General features: G+C 38.1%; 1 protein-coding gene across 1 annotated transcript in view; it reads right to left on the reverse strand.

Annotated features, from left to right (window-relative positions):
- Positions 1-21,836, reverse strand: part of LOC121232755 (potassium/sodium hyperpolarization-activated cyclic nucleotide-gated channel 1-like) — a 240,105-nt gene that overhangs the window by 89,070 nt on the left and 129,199 nt on the right. The window contains exon 3 of the mRNA XM_041121157.1: positions 18,917-19,078. Within this exon, the coding sequence (XP_040977091.1) occupies positions 18,917-19,078 (162 nt within the window). The remainder of the gene's footprint in view (positions 1-18,916; positions 19,079-21,836) is intronic.

The following is a 21,836-nucleotide window of genomic DNA, read 5'->3' on the forward strand; positions in this document are numbered from 1 at the left end:
CTATTTCACTGCATTATTTTTACCTGATTAGTGAACATGTGGGTTATAACTTCCTTTACTATCATGTGTAGTTTTCAAACAAATATATTCTTTGTTGCTGATCAGAGAAACAACAGTTCAAAAACATTAATTCCTTGTTCCAAATTATCTACCTCCACTAAGATTTTTATAATCTAAAGAAGAGAGAAAAAATGTACTTTAAATAAGTCAAATTTGGAGCGAGCCATGGCCAAATCATAAATAGGCTTCACTGTTATATGTTCACTATACTCTGTTTCCACAGATTAGTGAATACAGAAAAGGATTAAATAAAAAATTACCAAATTTTATGGGTCTAACTTTTCTTTAGCCAACTTGCCTTCTCACAACTTTATAGTAAGTATTCATGAGACTGTTGTTCCATTCACATAGCAATGGTAATGACATTTAACTGTACAGAAATGCTTGGAAAGCATATAGGATACCTTCATAGCTATAACATAGCTACTGTCTATATGACTACTGTCATGGTTTAACCCCAGCCAGCAACTAAGCACCACGCAGCCGCTCACTCACTCCCCCCCCCCCCAGTGGAATGGGGGAGAAAATCAGAAAAAAAAAAGTAAAACTCGTGGGTTAAGAACAGTTCAATAGAACAGAAAAGAAGAAACTAATATGATAACACCAATACAATGACAATATTAGAAATAAAAGGATTGGAATATGCAAGTGATGCTCAATGAAATTGCTCACCACTCACCAACTGACACCCAGTTAGTCCCTGAGCGGTGATCCCCCCACCCCCACTCCCCCCAGTTTATAAACTAGTATATATACTAGACGTGACGTCACATGGTATGGAATACCCCGTTGGCCACTTTGGGTCAGCTGCCCTGGCTATGTCCCCTCCCAACTTCTTGTGCCCCTCCAGCCTTCTTGCTGGCTGGGCATGAGAAGCTGAAAAATCCTTGACTTAGTCTAAACATTACTTAGCAACAACTGAAAACATCAGTGTGTTATCAACATTCTTCTTATACTGAACCCAAAACATAGCACTGTACCAGCTACTAGGAAGACAGTTAACTCTATCCCAGCTGAAACCAGGACAACCACCCAAATGTAAAGAACACAATTCTTGATAAAAAAAGAAAATATATTAAAGTATTTTTCAGATCCAACCTTTAGAATCAAGCCTGCATTAAGGAACAAAATCACTCCATGCAAGGAAGTTCATCAGAGGAAGTATATCAAAGGAGCATTCATTCTTCAAAATACCAAAATACCATGTTTTTCCACTCTTTTAAAATAAAATCTAGAGTCATTATTGATTAGAAACACAGGTTATATTTAATTTGGGTGAGTTTTTCATTGACACTATACATATTTAGTTGTTCAATCAGATAATGCATTCAATGTCACCACTGTAAGTGAATTTCTTAAATAGTATTTTTTTCTGTCTTAAAGTCTGAAAGATTTTAGAAGCAAAGGAGTAAAACCAACACGCTTTTTTAAACTCTAGAAATCCTTCAGCTTGTATTTATTTGTACACATGCCAACTTTATATTTCCTCAAATCATGTTGAGATGGATGAGTGCACTGGCTCATAGAGTTTTTTTTTAAGAAGAGACCTACGCTTCAGATGTTATATTTCTATTAAAACTGGGATGCTGGGATGGAGGGCTATAGGCTGTTCAGGAGGGACAGGCAGGGCAGGCGAGGTAGAGGAGTTTCACTGTATGTAAGGGAGAGGTTTGACTGCACGGCCCTTACAGTTAGCGATGATGTGCTTGAGAGCCTCTGGGTGAGGATTAGGGGGGTGGAAAACAAAGCAGGTGTCATTGTGGGTGTCTACTATTGATCACCCAGCCAGGATGATAGCACTGATGAGTTATTCTATAGGCAATTAGGAGAAATCTCTGGATCAATAGCCCTTGTCCTTACAGGTGAATTCAACTTCCCAGACATCAACTGGGAATAGCATACTGCTGTGATGAGCAAGTCTGGGAAATCCCTGAAGCTTGTGGAAGATAATTTCTTGTCACAAGTACTCAGTGAGCCAACTAGGAAAGATGCCCTCCTAGACATGTTGTTTGTGAATAGAGATGTGGTGGTAGGTGGCTGTCTTGGATGATGAAATGGTTGAGTTTAAAATTTTCAGTGTAATGAGGAAAAATGTTTTGGTTTAACCCCAGCCAGCAACTAAGCACCACGCAGCCGCTCACTCACTCCCCCCCACCCAGTGGGATGGGGGAGAGAATCAGAAGGAAAAAGGTAAAACTCCTGGGTTAAGATAAGAACAGTTTAATAGAACAGAAAAGAAACTAATAATGATAATAACAATAATAAAATGACAATAATAATAAAAGGATTGGAATATACAAAGCAAGTGATGCACAATGCAATTACTCGCCGACCGATGCCCAGTTAGTTCCCGAGCAGCGATCTGCCTCCCAGGCCAACTCCCCCCAGTTTATATACTAGGCATGACGTCACATGGTATGGAATACCCCTTTGGCCAGTTTGGGTCAGCTGTCCTGGCTGTGTCCCCTCCCAACTTCTTGTGCTCCTCCAGCCTTCTTGCTGGCTGGCCATGAGAAGCTGAAAAATCCTTGACTTGGTATAAACACTACTTAGCAACAACCGAAAACATCAGTGTGTTATCAACATTCTTCTCATACTGAACCCAAAACATAACACTATCCCAGCTACTAGAAAGAAAATTAACTCTATCCCAGCCAAAACCAGGACAAAAGGTCAGCAGAGTTGCTACCCTGGATTTCAAGAGAGCCAATTTTAAGCTATTCAGGGAGCTACTTTGCAGAGTACCCTGGGAATCTGCTTTTGAGGCCTTAGGGGTCCACGAGCGCTGGTCAGTTTTTAAGAACTACCTTTTAAAAGCACAGGAGCAGGCAATACCACTGTGTTGTAAGTCAAGCAGGTGGGGCAGAAGACCAGCTTGGCTGAACAGGGACCTCCTCGTGGAGCTCAAAAGGAAAAAGAAATTGTACGATCTCTGGAAGCAAGGTCAGGCTTCGCAGGAAGATTACAGAGCTGTGGTTCGTCCATGCAGGGAGAAGACAGAAAAGGACAAAACTCAACTAGAATTGAAACTGGCCAGTGTTGTGTCAGGCAACAAGAAAGACTTTTTTTAAGTATGTTAATAGCAAGAGGAGGGCTAAAGAAAACATTGGACCGATACTTGTTGAAGATGGTCACCTGACAAATGGGGATGAAGAAAAAGTGGAGGCATTCAGTGCTTTTTTTTGCCTCAGTCTTTAATAATACCAATAGATCTTGGGCTGCACAGTCCCCTGAGTTGGAGGACCATGACTGTGGGAACAGTAACTTTCCATTTGTGGACACTGGAATTGTAAGGGACTAGCTGTATCAGCTGAATGTTCATAAGTCCATGGGACCTGATGGGATTCATCCCAGAGTACTGACGGAGCTAGCAGATGTTACAGCAGGACCCCTCTCAATCATCTACCAAAGGTCTTGGGAGTCTGGGGAGGTCCCTGCTGACTGGAAGCTAGCCAATGTTATTCCAATTTACAAGAAGGGCGTGAGGGAAGACCAAGGAAACTACAGACTTGTTAGTCTAACCTCAATTCCTGGAAAAATTGTGGAGAAGATTATACTGGGTACTACTGAAAGGCATTTAAAGAACAATGCAATCATCAGGCACAGTCAACATGGGTTCACAAAGGGAAAGTCCTGTTTAACTAATTTGATATCCTTCTATAATAAGGTCACCCACCTAGTCGATGAAGGGAAGGAAGTGGATGTAGTTTTTCTGGATTTTAGTAAGGCTTTTGACAATGTTCCTCACAGCATCCTTCTGGACAAGTTGTCCAACTGTGAGATGAGCAGATACACAGTGTGATGGGTGAAGAACTGGATGAACAGCAGGGCTCAAAGGGTTGTAGTGAATGGGGCTACATCTGGCTGGCAACCAGTCACCAGTGGTGTTCCTCAGGGCTCAATTCTAGAGGAAGTTCTGTTCAATATTTTTATCAATGATCTGGATGCAGGAGTTGAATGCACCATTAGCAAGTTTGCTGACGATACTAAACTGGGAGGTGCTGTTGAGTCTCTTGAGGGATGAGAGGCCTTGCAGAGGGATCTAGATAAATTGGAGCATTGAGCAATCATCAACGGCATGAAATTTAACAAGAATAAATGCCTGATTCTGCACCTGGGACAGAGTAACGCTGGACACAAGTGTAGATTGGGAGAGGAGTGGCTGGAGAGCAGCCCTGCAGAGAGAGATCTGGGGGTGCTGGTTGACAGCAAGCTCAATATGAGTCAGCTGTGTGCCCTGGCAGCCAAGAGGGCAAACTGCATTCTGGGGTGCATCAAACACAGTATAACCAGCCAATCAAAGGAGGTGACTATCCCGCCATATTTAGGGTTGTTGCGGCCTCACCTTGAGTATTGTGTGCAGTGCTGGGCCCCACAATTTAAGAAGGATGTTAAGGTCCTTAAATGCATCCAGAGGAGGGCAACAAAGCTGGTGAAAGGGCTGGAAGGCATGTCCTATGAGGAGCGGCTGAGGACTCTGGGTTTGTCTAGCTTGGAGAAAAGGAGGCTGAGGGGCGACCTCATTGCTCTCTACAGCTTCCTGAGGAGGGGAAGTGGAGAGGGAGGTGCTGATCTCTTCTCCCTGGGATCCAGGGACAGGATGTGTGGGAATGGTTCAAAGCTGCGTCAGGGGAGGTTCAGACTTGACATTAGGAAGCATTTCTTTACCGAGAGGGTGGTCAAACACTGGAACAGGCTTCCTAGAGAGGTGGTCAATGCCCCATGCCTCTCAGTGTTTAAGAGGCATTTGGACAATGCCCTTAATAACATGCTTTAACTTTTGGTCAGCCCTGAAGTGGTCAGGCAGTTGGACTAAATGATCATTGTAGGTCCCTTCCAACTGAAAATATTCTATTCTAATATTCAAAGTAAGCAAGGCAGCATGATCTTTTCAGTCAAACTTGATCTGGAGAGGCACAGAAACCAGTCAACAACTGTTCCCCATGGACTCACTAGACTTTTTGGAAGACCAGTGGTGGCAATGGCTCCACAACTATCTGCCTGCTCCAGCCCTCTGTCGCAGTGGGGCCCTGGGTAGTGGACACGCAGTGGACATCCTACCAGCACAGCACTCCAGCACTGACTTCCAGGCCACTAGCATCACACTAACACAAGCCTCCTGGCATGTGACCAACACCCTCATCTTGATAAAAGGTTCATGGCAATCAACAATAATAATAGTTTAACTGGCCAGAAAACATTTCAGAACCACAAGTTTAATTTTTGCTAGACTTTCACAGAGCATATGGATTACATTATAATTCGGAGGTTGCTTGTTTTATTCTCTAAATGATCCAGGTTCATAAGTTCCCTTTGTTTTAAATTTATCCCTGAAAATATTTCTCAGTTTACAAATTGCTGATCTGAGAATATAAATAATTAACTGTAACTGTAAAACACACTAAAGGGGGAGTGTCGTGAGAATTCCCAGTTTTAAAATTCTTTATTCCAAGGTAAACCTACAGAGATTAGGCTTGACTATCATTTGAGAGAGTAGATGGCAAGGTACCTTTAACTGGTACTCAGAAATTGCATAAAAGAGACTTTTCAAGTAATTCCCTATGTACCACAGTGTGATTTGTCTTACACATTTTCCATCTTACAATAAATGTGAATGCTAATTGCTATAAATATTCAGTTTTATCCAGACTCTATGTATTTTTGCTTAGCATGTGATGGTATTCATCATATCTGTACACTTGCACAAACTTCCAAATTTCTCTTCTCATTTTTTTAATTCATATAATAGGCTTATTGCTGTGCTAGATTCCTTTTCAATAATCTAGAATTACCATACAGAAGGAACCACTAAATTAATACATCACTGCTACTATGATTTATAGGTACAACTACTACAACACTTTTACAATGCTATTGACCAAAATATTTCACAAGGCTGTTTTGGGAGAATAGGCTTCTCCAAGGAATCCTGAAAATGAGTGGAAACCAACTAGGAAATAATCACAAGAGATGTACATGTATCTGAGGCTCACTCCTAAGCAAAGCATTGCTTGATTTCAGATTGACCTTTACATTTAACCAGCACAGTGAGTAGTTACGTAATGAAGGCTAACCAAAGCCACACAAAAAACAGCCACCCAACTAACATAAAATATAATACTGAACCAGCTGATTTTATCCTACAGTAATCCACAGTTTAAAGGATTATTATGCACTGTGATTATGCAAAACACACTGGAGTTCCTGATGTTGAATGTCAGCGAAAGTTGTGGTAAAGTCAGGGCTTCAGTAATAAAATAAGACTGAATGCTAAGGACTATGAGATTGTATCAGTTTTGTATTTTGATTTTAGCCCAAAATATAGTATGATCTGATTAGTTGTAAGAAAAAGTCTTATTATATTATGATTCGTTTTTCATTTAGAAATGAATCAGACATTTTTCTTTTAGGAAAATGTTTCCAAGTGCCATTCTGTTGGCCATGTTACATGATATTTTTCTTTCAGGTGAGAAAAAAATACATGTGACTCCCTGTATTGCCCTTCTGTGACCTGTGCAGAGAAAGTAATACAATGTGTTCCTTGCCTACTGGTTCGGAACATCCTACTATCCATGTAACCAAGAGCTCTACATTATCTCTACATTTTAAAGAATCATTTTATACAGAAATAATTTTTAAAAATCACACTAATTATTACTTTTACATTTGGACAATGCCCTTAATAACATGCTTTAACTTTTGGTCAGCCCTGAAGTGGTCAGGCAGTTGGACTAGATGATCGTTGTAGGTCTTTTCCAACTGAAAATATTCTATTCTATACGTATTTTGTGTTGCATCTGCGTTTCATATACAGAGATGAGAGTAAGGGACAGACAGCCTTTATGTGAATGGTATGAGTTATGAGAGCTTATAGAGAGATGCTTGAATAGGTCCAAAAATTCTAGAGCCAAATATGCCCTCACCTAATGGAAACTGAGCATGCCTACCCATTGCCTTTGAGTGTACCTTTCCAGGGTGTGCTCTTGCATCTTCTCTTCACACAAATCTGACTTAAATTTATATTTTGTTCCCACTGAAGGTTTCTGTCATGCACCATAATCTTTATTTTTGAACATCTAGAAAAAGCTACTCAAAATAAATAGAAAACTCCTACAAAGATTCTTCTGTCAACAGTGTTTTAGCAACATTTAACTGAGTTTAGATTTGGCAGAACTTTTGTAGTTGTATCTAAAAGATAAACTTAAAAGTTTTTTTACTATTAAGTATAGGGATATTAGGTATTATTGCAGAGTGACAAACAATTGGTGCTATGTCTTTATTCCTGACCATTACTCAATTACTCTCTGTAAAACTGAACTAGCAGTCTGAGTAGACTCTGTTTGAAAATGCCACTTCTAAGTAGAAAGGTATTCAAAACCAGTCATGTAAATCCCTCCCTATCTATATCAATCTAGATAATCCTTTTTTTGATTATATGTACTATTGTCAAAGTGCTAGGCTACCCTCAAATGCAAGCTAACTTCATCCCTTTCCAAATACAAAAGATCAAATACAGTGACTACATTCTAATGTATTTTTGCCTAAAAATACTGAAAAAGGACAAAAATATTTTATGGAAATCCAAGAGAAATTACATTCTCTTATTTTATTACAGATTAAGGCATCTTGGACTGACTAAAATGATATATGAGATGGACTGGAAAAGGTACATGAGTCATCTGTGAAGAATATGGGAATTATTTTCTTGCCTCATTCAAATACCAAAGAATATTTAAGCTTGGTGATTTTGAAAGAGATTGCTTCAAAGCATCTCTCTGACTGTATTAGCAGTAGTGCGAAACCTAGGTAAAACTGTGTTATTGCACTAGACCTAATAGTGTACATCTTTCTCTTCTCCAATCCTATTCACATGAGATTGTCATGAACTTTTTGTAATAAAACCCAGCCATTCTAAACAAAGAGAAAAAAATATTAAGGTCATTTCAATAATATTTTTTTTAAATTTAGGGAAAACTATTGTTTGGGGTTTTTTTAACATCTAGAGTAAATAGATGTGTAACTTTTATAAACAGTTTTTAAAAATAGATGCTCAGCAATTTTTTAATGTCAATTGCTATTCCTCCCACATGAGAAAAAAAACACAGCAAATTATTACAAGTAGTGTATGGACCAGAGAAGGTCCCACACAGGGCTTTGTTCTTTTCCTTATATTATCAAAAGTATCGGCTAAGCAGTAAATGAAACAGACATAAAGATCCAAAAAGAAAGCAAAGTATATTTAAGAGGCATTTAATGTTTAAAGTTTGCAAGAAATTGATACAAGAAAGCGCTCACTGCTTGCTCATACAGATAATATGGAGACATCTGTAGAGAGACTATCTAGAAGATATTCTATTTACTCATGAATAATAATGTTACATAAGATGCTGCACATTTCAGATAAGGTAAAATTTGTGGAATATTACTGTATTTCTCCAATAGAAAATCCTTTCCATCATTTCTAGTAAATTACATTATTTTCTGAAAGTTTTATACCTCTAGTTGAATTACTTCAGGCTGAGTCTGCCCAAATGAGAGTATGTGCATAAAGCAGATTTATTGGAGAGCAGGAAAGGGAAGGGAGCAATGTTAAAGAAAATAACCCCACTCTTAGGGATGTGAAAGAAAAATCAGTAGATTAAAACAAATGAAAGAAAATAATAGTGCCATATATTTCCTCCTTTTCTCATGTTTTGGTAACCAGAACTGGATGCATATTGAGAATTCCTGTTCTACAGGGAGTTCTCCTTATTTAGCTTTTAGCTTCATTCTGAATTAAAGTGAAAATGACCTGGGGGTGTTGGTCGACAGATGGCTGAATATGAGCAGGCAGTGTGCCCAGGTGGCAAAGGCGGCCAATAGCATTCTGGCTTGTATCAGAAATACAGCAGAACTAGAAAAGTGATTATCCCTTTGTACTCAGCACTGGTGAGGCCACACCTTGAATACTGTGTTCAGTTTTGGGTCCCTCACTACAGGAAAGACATTGAGGTGCTGGAGTGTGTCCAAAGAAGAACAACGAAGCTGGTGAAGGGTCTAGAGACCAAGTCTTATGAGGAGCAGCTGAGGGAACTGGGGTTGTTTAGTCTGGAGAAAAGGAGGCTGAGGGGAGACCTTATCGCTCTCTACAACTACCTGAAAGGAGGTTGTAGCAAGATGGGTGTCGGTCTCTTTTCCCCAGTAACAAGTGATAGGCTGAGAAGGAACGGCCTCAGGTTGCACCAGGGGAGGTTTAGATTGGATATTAGGAAAAATTTCTTCACCAAAAGGGTTATCAAGCATTGGAACAGGCTTCCCAGGGAAGTGGTTGAGTCACCATCCCTGGAGGTATTTAAAAGACGTGTAGATGTAGCACTTAGGGACATGGTTTAGTGGTGAACTTGGTACTGTTAGTTTAACAGTTGGACTCAATGATCTTAAGGGTCTTTTCCAACCTAAATGATTTTATGATTCTATTCTATGAAAATATAAAATATTAAAATTTCCATTAAAGGAGAAGTTCAGAAATAACTAGATTAAAAAACATTGGTATTATATCCTCTTGCCTCCCTCCGGGATTTTGGGCATCCAGATTACAGACCCTACAGAGTAGTGATGTAGGTCTGGTGGACACAGGTCAATGGAAACAAAAATATCTCAAGTGTCTGATGTATGAAAGTGCCTCAGTTCAGAATGACATGACCCAGAACAAAGTATCTTGCTTTGATTTTTTTCTAATGTGAAATGTAAGCATTCTAAATGCCACAATTTCAGGTGGCCAACTGCATCTCAATAGAGACTTCTCTCCAGATGTACTTTAGATATTAGAATGAGTCGGGTGACGCATAGCCATGTATAGAAAGCTCAAATTTGATATGGCAAAAACCCTCAGTTAAAAGCAGTAAAATCAGTGCTCTTGAGAAAACCTGATTGTGAGATGGTTGATAATGACCCCTTGGAAATAATACACAGCTTATACAAAGCCAATTATCTTTATACAGTCTTAAAGCATACAGATCAAGAAGTTATATTGTGCATATTAATATCAGTTTGCAATGAAAATTAGAATGATTTGCTGAAGAGCAGCTGTATATGAAAGGTATTCATCTGGATTTATCTACACCTGGATTTATTCTGGCATAAATATTCCAAGGGTTCAGTGTTTGGATATTCCAGTCACAGGAGAAAAGGCCACCCATGGAAAGCTACTTCAGAATAATTGTTCCACACCAATATCCCAGTTCAACCTGGAATACCACAACATGCAGATAAACAGTGTAAAATTTATAGAGACAGAGCAAAGTAGCCTGATTCAGCTCCCATGAAACAAAGGGAATGCTCTCTTTTACAACAGAGAAGCTGCATTTGGCCATGAGGTGCATATAACTCTCCCCCTGAGTACTCATTATAAGGCAAATGGGGGATACAAGGTTCTAAAATATGAGAGGTCCAACTTTTGTTTCTGCTTTTGTTCACTTTTTTATTAAAGAAATGGCTTAAGGCATTGTCGTGGTTTAACCCCAGCCAGCAACTAAGCACCACGCAGCCGCTCGCTCACTCCCCCCCACCCAGTGGGATGGGGGAGAAAATCGAGAAAAGAAGCAAAACCCATGGGTTGAGGTAAGAACGGTTTAATAGAACAGAAAAGAAGAAACTAATAATGATAACACTAATAAAATGACAACAGCAATAATCAAAGGATTGGAATGTACAAATGATGCGCAGTGCAATTGCTCACCACCCGCCGACCGACACCCAGCTAGTCCCCGAGAGGCGATTCCCCGCCCCTACTTCCCAGTTCCTATACTAGATGGGACGTCACATGGTATGGAATACCCTGTTGGCCACTTTGGGTCAGCTGCCCTGGCTGTGTCCTGTGCCAACTTCTTGTGCCCCTCCAGCTTTCTCGCTGGCTGGGCATGAGAAGCTGAAAAATCCTTGACTTGAGACTAAACACTACTTAGCAACAACTGAAAACATCAGTGTTATCAACATTCTTCTCATACTGAACTCAAAACATAGCACCGTACCAGCTACTAGGAAGACAGTTAACTCTATCCCAGCTGAAACCAGGACAGGCATACATTATGATGCTTATTATTTTTCCCTAGAATGTCTATCAAATACAACATTAGACTTAACCATATTACATGCAGTTACTTGTATTCTTTCAAGTTCAAGCCTTACATTAAATATTTTGTAATTTATAGTTTACCAGAAATCCCTTCACAATATACTGCAGTATAAAAATTTATGAGTTGGGTTGATGGCGGGGGGAGGGAAATGGAAATTAAATTTTGATGATAAATGGGCAAATCCCTCTTTGCATCCACATCTTGATAATTCCCTACTAGCTCTTATGATAATGAAGAAAAAGTGTGGAAATAAGTTAGTATCTATCAGATATATCAATTTGCTTTTGCATGCTTCCTCCAAGTAATTGTTTTATTATTCTTATCCCATATAAGGAAAACCAGCTTTCTATCTGAAAGAAACAGAAGCAGGCAAGGCAGTCAACTAATTCATTACAGAAGTCATCCTCTTTAGCACCTATTATCACATCAGTAACACAGTGCTACAATCAACACAAACACCACGGGTGTCCTAATTTAGATCCTTTGCAGGACTGAGCACCAATACCTACCGAGATAACTATCACCATCAGCATTAAATAATTATATCAATACTGCTACATTGAGTTTAAAGTATTTTATAACTAAGAATAGTGAGAGTAAAGTAAGGTAGCAGGGCTTATGACAGTACTTGAGTTCATAATGCTAAACAATTTCCAAGGTTGGTGGAGTTTTGGGATTACAACTGGGAATACCTCCTTTGAAAGACTGTTTTCAGTTTTGTCTCAGTTGTAATCCAAATATTCATGGACATCATGGCTTGAAAGAGAAAGATAATACAATCTCAACCAGAAGACATAAAAGAAACAATAAGAAAGTAACTTGGAACAAATGAATACAATTTTTAGGACAAGAAACAGCAGCCATGATGGAAGTAACTTTTAAAGCATACTGTATAGATGCTGGGTTGGATCACAGGAACTTGCTTATTATTTGGAATCAATTTCATGTTGGCAGAAATCAATACACAGAAAAAAATATAAATAATGAAATATTTTCAATAAACATGAGGAATGGGAAATCTAATAACTGCTTTTATGTAAGCACATCAGAAATCTCTTAAAATACACAGTCCAAAGGTACAGGAGACATCAGCAAAATTATATACAATATTATACCAAAAGCATGAAGGTAAGAAGGAAAAGTTATTATTACTTCCTTTTCTACAGATGTTCTAGCCCTGCAAAAGCAGATGACCTGCTAACCTGTCAGAGAACAGAAAAAAGCATAAGCCAAAATCTATGTGGTCTTCCTAAAGCCTCAGCAATTGTTGTAAAACTGAGAACTTGATTTCTTTTCCTCTTCATTGATCATGATGGATTGAGTTAAATCAACAGTGTCCTCAGCTACCCCATTTCTCTGGTCTTCGCTAGCTTGGCATAAAACTTTGGTATTGCAGTTAACACAAATCCTCAGTCTACATTAAGCATACCTTGTCGTTCAGCACTGCATGTCTACAAAATTTTCCTCTGCAGTTTCTTATAGTGTCAAATCACATGAACTAATATATTTTTAGGCCTAACACTTGATCCCAACCCACTGAAACAGGTCATTACTTCATTATCTTGACGCAGCAGGAAATGGACTGACCTTAGTGGTTGGGTCAGTGCTGTGTGCAAGAGAGCGCAACAACTGAATTCTGAACAACTGCACATACTAGAAGGGATATTATTACTCAGTGTAGATTCCCAAAATATGGGTACCTTAGTCCTAAGAATATAAATTACATATTGTCATTATTGGTATTACCATATTTCCAAATTGTGTTGTAAATGGAGCACTTATCTGAATTGGGCAATTCCCACTTAACTAATATTTTGATCACAGTCCATCTCTGACAGGTAATTTCAATCTTTCATCTGTTCCTAGAAGCATTTGCTATAACTAGACATACATAAATATACATATATGAGTATAAAATATGTTAGAGTAGTAGTATACCTCATGAGATCCTCAGTGCCTCTAGTAATCAGATCATTCCCATGTGTTCCATATTTTCTAAGCACCCAATTTAAGATTGTGGGATTTGATTTACATAAGCATTTATTGCTTGGCATTGCAAACAAAGTCAGAGGAATCTATGCTTTGAACATGGCTCTACAATATCTTGCTATATAATGAAAAGGTACTCAAAAACATTTGTGAAGTACTAAATGATGATTATCACATAATGATCAAATGCAGAAAAATCTCATTAAAAAATTAGCTGCCCTAATGGCCAGCTATAGGGAAGAAGGTGCTAAGCCAATGCATTATCAAAAAGGAGAATATCCAATGCTGAATAACACATCAAATGACTATAATGCATTCCTTGATCTCCACTGAGTAAAGCAGAGATCTACATGTGATTCTGTATTTGAAAATGGTGTTCATTACTAAGAAATGTTGAGAATTAAAATTAAAGTTGTGTGTTACTACTAAATAGGTTTTGTGCATATTATATATATGTTAGCATAATTCTTAGAGCATTATAAATCCTCACCATCTATCATCTCCTGCATTTCTGAATTTCCCTATCAAGTATTCAAGCCATTCATTTTATAATGGGAAGGACTTTCAGACTCTACAGCAGAAATTCCAGATGAGGATCTGAAGTCTAACATCTGATTTCTTTTGCCCCTGAGCAAATGATGTGACACAAAGGGGAGTTAATATAATGCAAAATCCCCTTCACCAAATCCAAAACCTAAAAACCCCCAGGAGTTGGAAACAATCCAACTGCAAGGACAGTAAGGAAAAGCCAAAACAAAGAAACCAGAGTACCCGAAGGGTTCTTGCTGAGCAAACATTGGCTGACTGCTGTGAGAAATGCCAGCAAAGCACCCCTTTCCAAAAGCTTTACAATCCCTTTTGGCTTTTAAAAACCTCAGCATTCAAGTTAAATTCTATACTTCTCTGCTACATTTTTATCTCCCTAAGGGAACATTGTACATGAAAAATCTGGAAATTTCAGGTAAATACCTTGATTAAAGGACTATTTCCTAACCATCCAACAAATTATTGCATACATAGACATGAAAATAGAGGTTGGGGCTTTTCAGATACTGTTACTTCAAGGACTAACATGCTTTTGAGACTTTGCCATAGGTGATATGAAAAGCAAGAGCAAACTTCAAATACAACAAAAAATAATCTACTGCAAGGGATGCTTTATTGCAGGCAGTCATGCTTAGATGGCCAGGTGGCATCAGTGGCAAAAATGTCATCTCTCATCTCTACTTGCCTAGAAACTCTGTCCCATATAAGACCTGGCTATATCTGTTCATCAGTTGGGACTTACACGCTGTGTTTTTGTAATTCACTGCAGCTGAAACCAAATGCAAAAAGTAGAATCTCGGTTTGCACAGACTGACTATAGGAGAGGATCACTGTGTTTTTCTGTTCTTGTGCCTCCCCTGGTTTCAGCTGAAAGTTTTACTCCTAATTTTCTAAAAAACTATTGGTTCAAACTCTGAGGTATGATAAAGATGTTTGGTGTATGAGTCATTATGGAAATACACTAGTCTGAAGCAATGCAGATCAGATAGCTGAGGATAAATCATACAAGGAGATGTGGATAATAGGCTTTCTGAGCCAAGGAGAAATTAGGCAGTATCATTAGGAAAGTCTGTGAAACTTCTTCAGAAAAGACCTTTTTTAGGAATGAAACTCCCAATCCTAGTGTTAAAAAAACCTGGGAACAGCATCAGAACACCATATACCCTGGCAGAAGTAATTGTTATTTTGTTTGTAATGGATTGGTTGGAACATGACTTAAAGTGAGCAGAAAAAAAAACAGCTGCTGCTTACTTTTATATTGTATTTACTGGTTTTCTTATTTTGAATAAGTGCATTGATATTCTGGAAGAGCACAAGATCCTGATTGTCAATAGTAACTCAGCATTAATAAAGTCAGTGCAATCAAATGGAAGTAAAGATATAAAAGTGGGCAAGTGGGATCACATTTAGAAAAATTAAAGGAAGATACCAGCTCTGGCTTTCATTTCATAGCAACGTGAAGGCCAATGTTAGGAACTAGCCAAGAAGGCCAATCTGAGAGTACAAATATAATCTGTGTTTAATATTAATATTATTAATATCCCAATGTGATCTGAACATTTTTGTTGAACTACTTAGGCTGTAGGTTGGTACAGTATTAGCCAATGGTGATCTTATTCCCTTTTACACAGGAGGCTTTCCATTTCATTTCATAGTCTACTTCATGATCCACTGTGACATTTTTATCATCCTTTCAAAGATGAAAATCCAATCAATTTGTTTTGCTTTAATTGCATTCAGTTTCATTGTTCAGAGAGGCAGTAAGCAAACTGCAGCTTGATTTCATTATCCTATTGCTTTGTGACATTAAATTTAACCTATGTTATTTTTCTTAACCGTGAGCATGCCTGTGGAATTTGAGTACTTCCACATATCAGACTGTACAGAAGAAACAGCTTTCAGGAGAAGGCTTTTAGAAGTTCTTGCACTCTGCAGCCTGAAGCAACTAATGTGCAAGACAGAAGACAACTATGGGCTGGAAGAGTATGCTGGGCTGTGTCAATGGAGACAGCATGTCATCTTCATGGCATCCTTACTTCCTTTAGCATCAAGTTATCTGCAGATGCTCTGGCTTGCAACTGACCACTGGCTGTGCTGCATATTGGAAAACTAACTTTTTCTGGTTGAGCATACATTGGCTTGAATAAATCTTCAAGGCAATGATCAAAATGAATAAGTGTTAAAATTTTACTTCAAAGCAAATTTGGTGTATTAGCCTGAGGTTAGCCCTTGTAATAACGTCATTTTGAGGAATACACATTGGAGCCACAGTGTGAATCTCAGGAAATGCTCACACAAACCCTCCTCTACTCAAAAAAAGATTGAAATTCAAAGAGGGGTAATTTTGCCTTTCTTTGAGCAGTTCTATTTCAGAATTCTTTGACTTAGAAATTTGAACAAAACTCCAAATGTATGCAGGTGCAAGGAGTTATCTTTACCTACTAATCTACTAAAATTGACTAAAATATGAGTAGAAGGGAATACTTTGACGGAAAGGTGCATTAGCTGGGGTTAGGGAAAGACCTCCTCTTCCTGACAATATTGGCCTTTCACCGTGGCCATCATTACCAATTCACAGATAAAGAACTTAAGGCCAGAAGAAATAATAAGATTCTTATCTGACTTTCTGTCTCAACAGCATTTGAGTCTAAACCCCAGTATTAGGTGCAGTCATTTCAGTAACAAAAGTGCTTAAATTCAGAGCAGCTTAAATTGTTATATGCTAAAGTATACAAGGGGGAGTAAGGTACCCCTCTTCCCAAAGCTCTTGTAGTATTAGGAACCTGATGCCTTTCCAAATTCCAAAGTTAACAGTTGGTTAGACTCTGAATACACCAGCAAAGTATATAACTGTCATGGTTTAACCCCAGCCAGCAACTAAGCACCACGCAGCTGCTCACTCACTCCCCCTCCACCCAGTGGGATGGGGGAGAGAATCGAGAAAAAAAAAAACTCGTGGGTTGAGATAAGAACAGTTTAATAGAACAGAAAGGAAGAAACTAATAATGAAAATGATAACACCAATAAAATGACAATAGTAGTAATAAAAGGATTGGAATATACAAAACAAGTGATGCACAATGCAATTGCTCACCACTTGTCGACTGATGCCCAGTTAGTTCCCGAGCAGCAATCTCCTCCCAGCCCCACTCCCCCCAGTTTATATACTGGGCATGACGTCACATGCTATGGAATACCCTGTTGGCCACTTTGGGTCAGCTGTCCTGGCTATGTCCCCTCCCAACTTCTTGTGCCCCTCCAGCCTTCTTGCTGGCTGGGCATGAGAAGCTGAAAAATCCTTGACTTGAGACTAAACACTGCTTAGCAACAACTGAAAACATCAGTGTGTTATCAACATTATTCTCATACTAAATCCAGAACATAACTATACCAGCTACTAGGAAGAAAATTAACTCTATCCCAGATGAAAGCAGGACAATAACCATCATCATCATCGTCATCATCCTTTTATTCCCTCTATCATTTCAGAGGACTGATGTTCCGTGATGGGTTCTCTGTCTGTATTTAGTGCTAAAGAATTGACTTCCAGAGCCCAGAAACCAATCAGGAGATGTCTCATAACATCATGACGGGGTCAGAAGAAAGGTCTAGTTGTTTCCCCCAACAGTGGCCTTAGATATGCTCCTGATTCCAGGCTGTCAGTCCACAACTCTTTGTCTTGACGTAGGACTAAAAGACTGCCTATGCTGTGAACATAATCTTGCTCAATTTTCAAATTTCCCCACAATGTTCATTAATGGCAACAGATTAAGTTGCCAGAGGAAAAAAAAAAAGCGCAACTTTCAAAAAGGATCTTTCCAAGAGTATGTGGCCTGTAAGGACAGCAGAAAGAAGGTTCTCCCTGAGCATGTACACAGTGTGCACAGCCGCCTTAGATTAAATGTAGCTCTTATGGAAGAGAGAGAATTTTATAGTTCAGTGTTCTTTAAAAGTTAAATACTTTTACACTAAAAGTGTAATCCAAGGCTTCCTTTCACTCTCTAGCATGGTTTTCATCCAGATCTTTAACAAGCTGGTAGAAAATGTACCCTTTCTAAATGTGAATAAAAGATGTTACAAAGCAGAACTCAGAATGCAGCAGAATGCAAAGACATGCCAGTTGGCATCCTGGTGACCTACTTTTATTGTAGCGATCCCATTTTTGAGGATGTGTCACTATTTTTTTAGGAAAGCTGCACAATGAGGTATCAGCAAACATGCTGCTTATCATTAAAGATGTTGCTTGATGACTGAAAATACTTGTCTGTATGACTGACAATCTTAGTCAACAAGCTCCCACAGTAATGTGCAGTACCACAGAAACAAATACTGTTATGTTTCTACAGTAGAAATACGTGGGACTGAGTTGCCCATCTACAGTAAAGGTGTTCTTTTATGGATTCGAAGATTGTAAAAAGTGGAGACACTCACGTTTTCAGATGGCCAATCACAGTTGCTTGGGGCCTTTTCTTTTTGGTATAGGTATTTTTCAATAATTTTTTCAGTGTATTTCCTATGAAAATGTTCTATGTATTACCTCATTATCTGACTTCATAAAAACTATTTAATTCTTCACAGCCGTTGATTTTAAGACACACGTCAAGCAAGTGGAACATCCTTACCCTTCCTTATAAATAAGGCACAGCCAAATTCCGCCCTTGAACTGTCCTTTCACACATACAAAAGTATCACAGAAGTAAATCTGTATTTCCCATATTTTACTTAGAAAAAAATCATGTTGACAGTTAAGTTGGGAACAACTTCATAAAGGTGCTCCATGAGATGGCCCAGAAGTTATTTACAAAACAAACTGAGGACAACATTAGGTGAAACAAACACAAATAATATACCTTCAGGAGCATTCTGAAACTAGAGTCTACATTGAAAGCACTGGTGAACTGAGTGTTTCCAAATTTCTTTTGGTGGCTTTTTTGAGGGAATGAGGATTAATAAATTAAAATGACCTTAAAACTGAAAATATTTTCTGGCTCATTTACTGACAATGAGTCAATATAATGTTATCGGTGATGAAGGCTAAAAAAAAAAACTTTCATTCATTAGCAAGCCAACCAACAAAAAACAAAAGTAACTTTGAATAAAATGCAGGGCAGTGTATTACTAGGCATGTATATTTACACTTAAGTCTGAAGCTAACTGTTTAGAAAAAAAATGTTTAGAAAGCACAATGAAAAGTGACCAATACTTACAACCATACCATTTAGGGACACCCAGCAATCTGGTGGGAAATCCTGGAGTAATGGTACTAAAAATTGCAGACAACCATCCCAGTGGCACAGCAGCAGCATCATTCCGATCAGATTAAAGATTCTCACCACAGCACTGGCCAGATCGTATGTCATGTGGAAAATCTGTAGGCAAAAATTACACATGATGCATGTGATGCAAATCAGAAATGCAAATCATTTACTTCTCATCAGGCAGGTTAAAGACAAAGAAGTATCATCCTGAACTTCTAAGAAAGCTGAGAGTTCTCAGCAAGGCCCATTAATTTGGGCAGAGCTGTGCTGACACATCTGACTTTTGGCTGCACCCCAGTGTTATATAAGCTGCTGAAAAGGGCTTATTTTGGATCCGAAGTCACCAACTGAAGTATTTTCTTAAAGCCTACAACTTCTTTCATTTGAAGCAAGTCTCACAAATTAAAAAAAAAAAAAATTGGGAAGCTTGGTAAGGCAGTGAGACCATTACTTGTCTGTGAACTTGGTGTCTAAATACTCATGAAGTTGTGGGAGATACAAATTCAATGACCCATTCTGAAAAGATTCACTTTCACATTTCTTACCTTCTTAAAAGCACCAAAATCTGAGTAAAGAAACTATATAAATAATGTTACATATTTTTGGACTTCTGTTTCTACACTGTGTATTTATTAATCCAATTTGTACATACCAGTCCACCAAGAAAAATGACACTTAAGTATTTCATTGCTCTTAATCATTGGCAGTTTTCCTAAAATACTGGGAATCCTAAAACACTTGTAGTAGCTAAGTTTATGTCAAACTAATATAATCATTTGGATTTCAATATATTGTTCTATTCTTAGACAAAAAATGTTTGCATTTGAAAAGTCTTACAGCAACACATATATATATACTCTTAAAAACAACATAGACATTTTCAAGTTTGTCATGGGCAAGATTGTTGGACAGAATTAGCATGAACAGCAGAAGTCAGTTGCCAAATAGTATGGAGAAAAACATTATATTTAGCACTTTTCTTCTATATTGTTTTTAAAGCACTTCCAAGCTACAAATACAGCCATATTCTTTACTTATTATGCAATTCAGTCAACTCAGGGTAAATATGCTGTATTTTAATACACATAATTATCACTATCCAGGAGTTCAGTTTAGTAGATGAAGAATGTCCAGTTGATATTTCATGGAATTTTAAGTAGAAAATATTATTTAATTGTACAGATAGACATAGAAATCAGAGACTTTAGCGCTGAAAACATCAGATTGCTAGAGGTATACAGCCATGTTGGCACATGCCATTTTGCATTTTTAAATAAAAGAATTCACACATAAAAGAGGGAATGTTTGTATCCTGACTTACATATCTAAACTGAAAGTGGAGATTAAGTACCCACACTGTAAATGAGTGCAAGTGCAAATATGGAGAGTGCGTTAAGGTGCCTTTCAACATAATTTTCTGTTAGTGAGAGTTTGTCCTTGTTTGAAAATGATGGCGTATGTTTTGAGTCCCAAAATGCAAAACCTACATAGTAGAAACATACCTCAGACATTAACTTTATGTGCAAAACATTTTTTCAGGCTAGGGTATTTTAAGAGAATATATTCCAAATACCAGTTTGATAAACATTGGAAATAGATGCTTGTAACATTATTCAAAATGTCATGTCTTATCCAAATACCATCTATCTCCTGTCAAAATTGAGGAGATGACAGTGATATTTAGGAGATACTATAAATGGGAATAAACAGAAAAGTGTCACTATTACACATTTGTGTTGTTTAGAAATGTATTTACATTATAGCTATTTCAATAGCTACATTTTCAGTAGCATGATATGAATCGAGAGTAGATATGTGAAACTGAAATAATTTTCTTTTAAAAAACTGAAAAAAATAGCAAGGATTACTACTGTTTTGGAACACTAGCACTCATTCAAGTTACACCTTATCCACACAGTTATTTTATTACACCTGCAAAGTGCAGATTAATTCCTGATCACATGAAAAGTTGCAGAAGTTTTTTCAGAGAAAGCAGGATTTCCCTTAGAATATTTGTCTGGAAAAGTGCAGAAGATGAGATAGAAATAATACATATTTTACACAGAGATCACAACTTCCCCGGGAATTTTCTATTGCTCCAGAAAAGCAAGTTATCACATCTCTACACTAGGGCTGGACAAAAATCAAAGTTCCCACCCATACTGTTTTCATACTGCCTCAAGCTTCCCATTAAGCTTTACTGTAACAGACCAGATTTTCAGAATAATTCACTGTATTGGATACTGAGTGTTTTTAAAAAAACGGGTCACAAATATGACAATCAATCAGAGCCAAACTGAGCACAAACATCTTCATTTCTGTACTAACTTAGAAAGAGAACTTTTCTGAAAACATTCACCTAGGTGTATGTGATGAGCAGGGGAAGATCTGGTTCTCCAAAACTCTCTGGAGTCCACAAAACAGCACTTGCACAGACCCAAGGCTCCTGAAACCTTATCCTGCCTCTGTAACTATGTGCCTAGGCACCACGACAGATTGTGCATGTATCCTGTGATCAGAGCTGCATAAAAATGATCATTCTGTGGCTCTTTCACTTGGATGGAGCCCATTTTTGGGCATCAGTTCAGATTACCGAGATGCTCTGAATTGCAAAGCTCATATCTTGATATAGAATTTTGAAGATTTTAGATCATTTTGTGCTGGTACATTTTCATTTCAAATTTTTAAAGTTCCACATTATTCAATTGGGTAATGTGCACTGAAAAACAAAAAAAGCAGGTGGATGGATTTGCCAATGTATTTATTTAAGCATTTCCAAGATCTTGCCTAGCTCTTATGGATGTATCACCTCCTGCCTACCCTGTGAGACTGTGTGATGGCTCAGTAAGGCTTCCCAAATGAGCCAGTA

Source organism: Aquila chrysaetos, chromosome W (genome assembly GCF_900496995.4).
Source record: "Aquila chrysaetos chrysaetos chromosome W, bAquChr1.4, whole genome shotgun sequence".
Taxonomy (NCBI): domain Eukaryota; kingdom Metazoa; phylum Chordata; class Aves; order Accipitriformes; family Accipitridae; genus Aquila; species Aquila chrysaetos.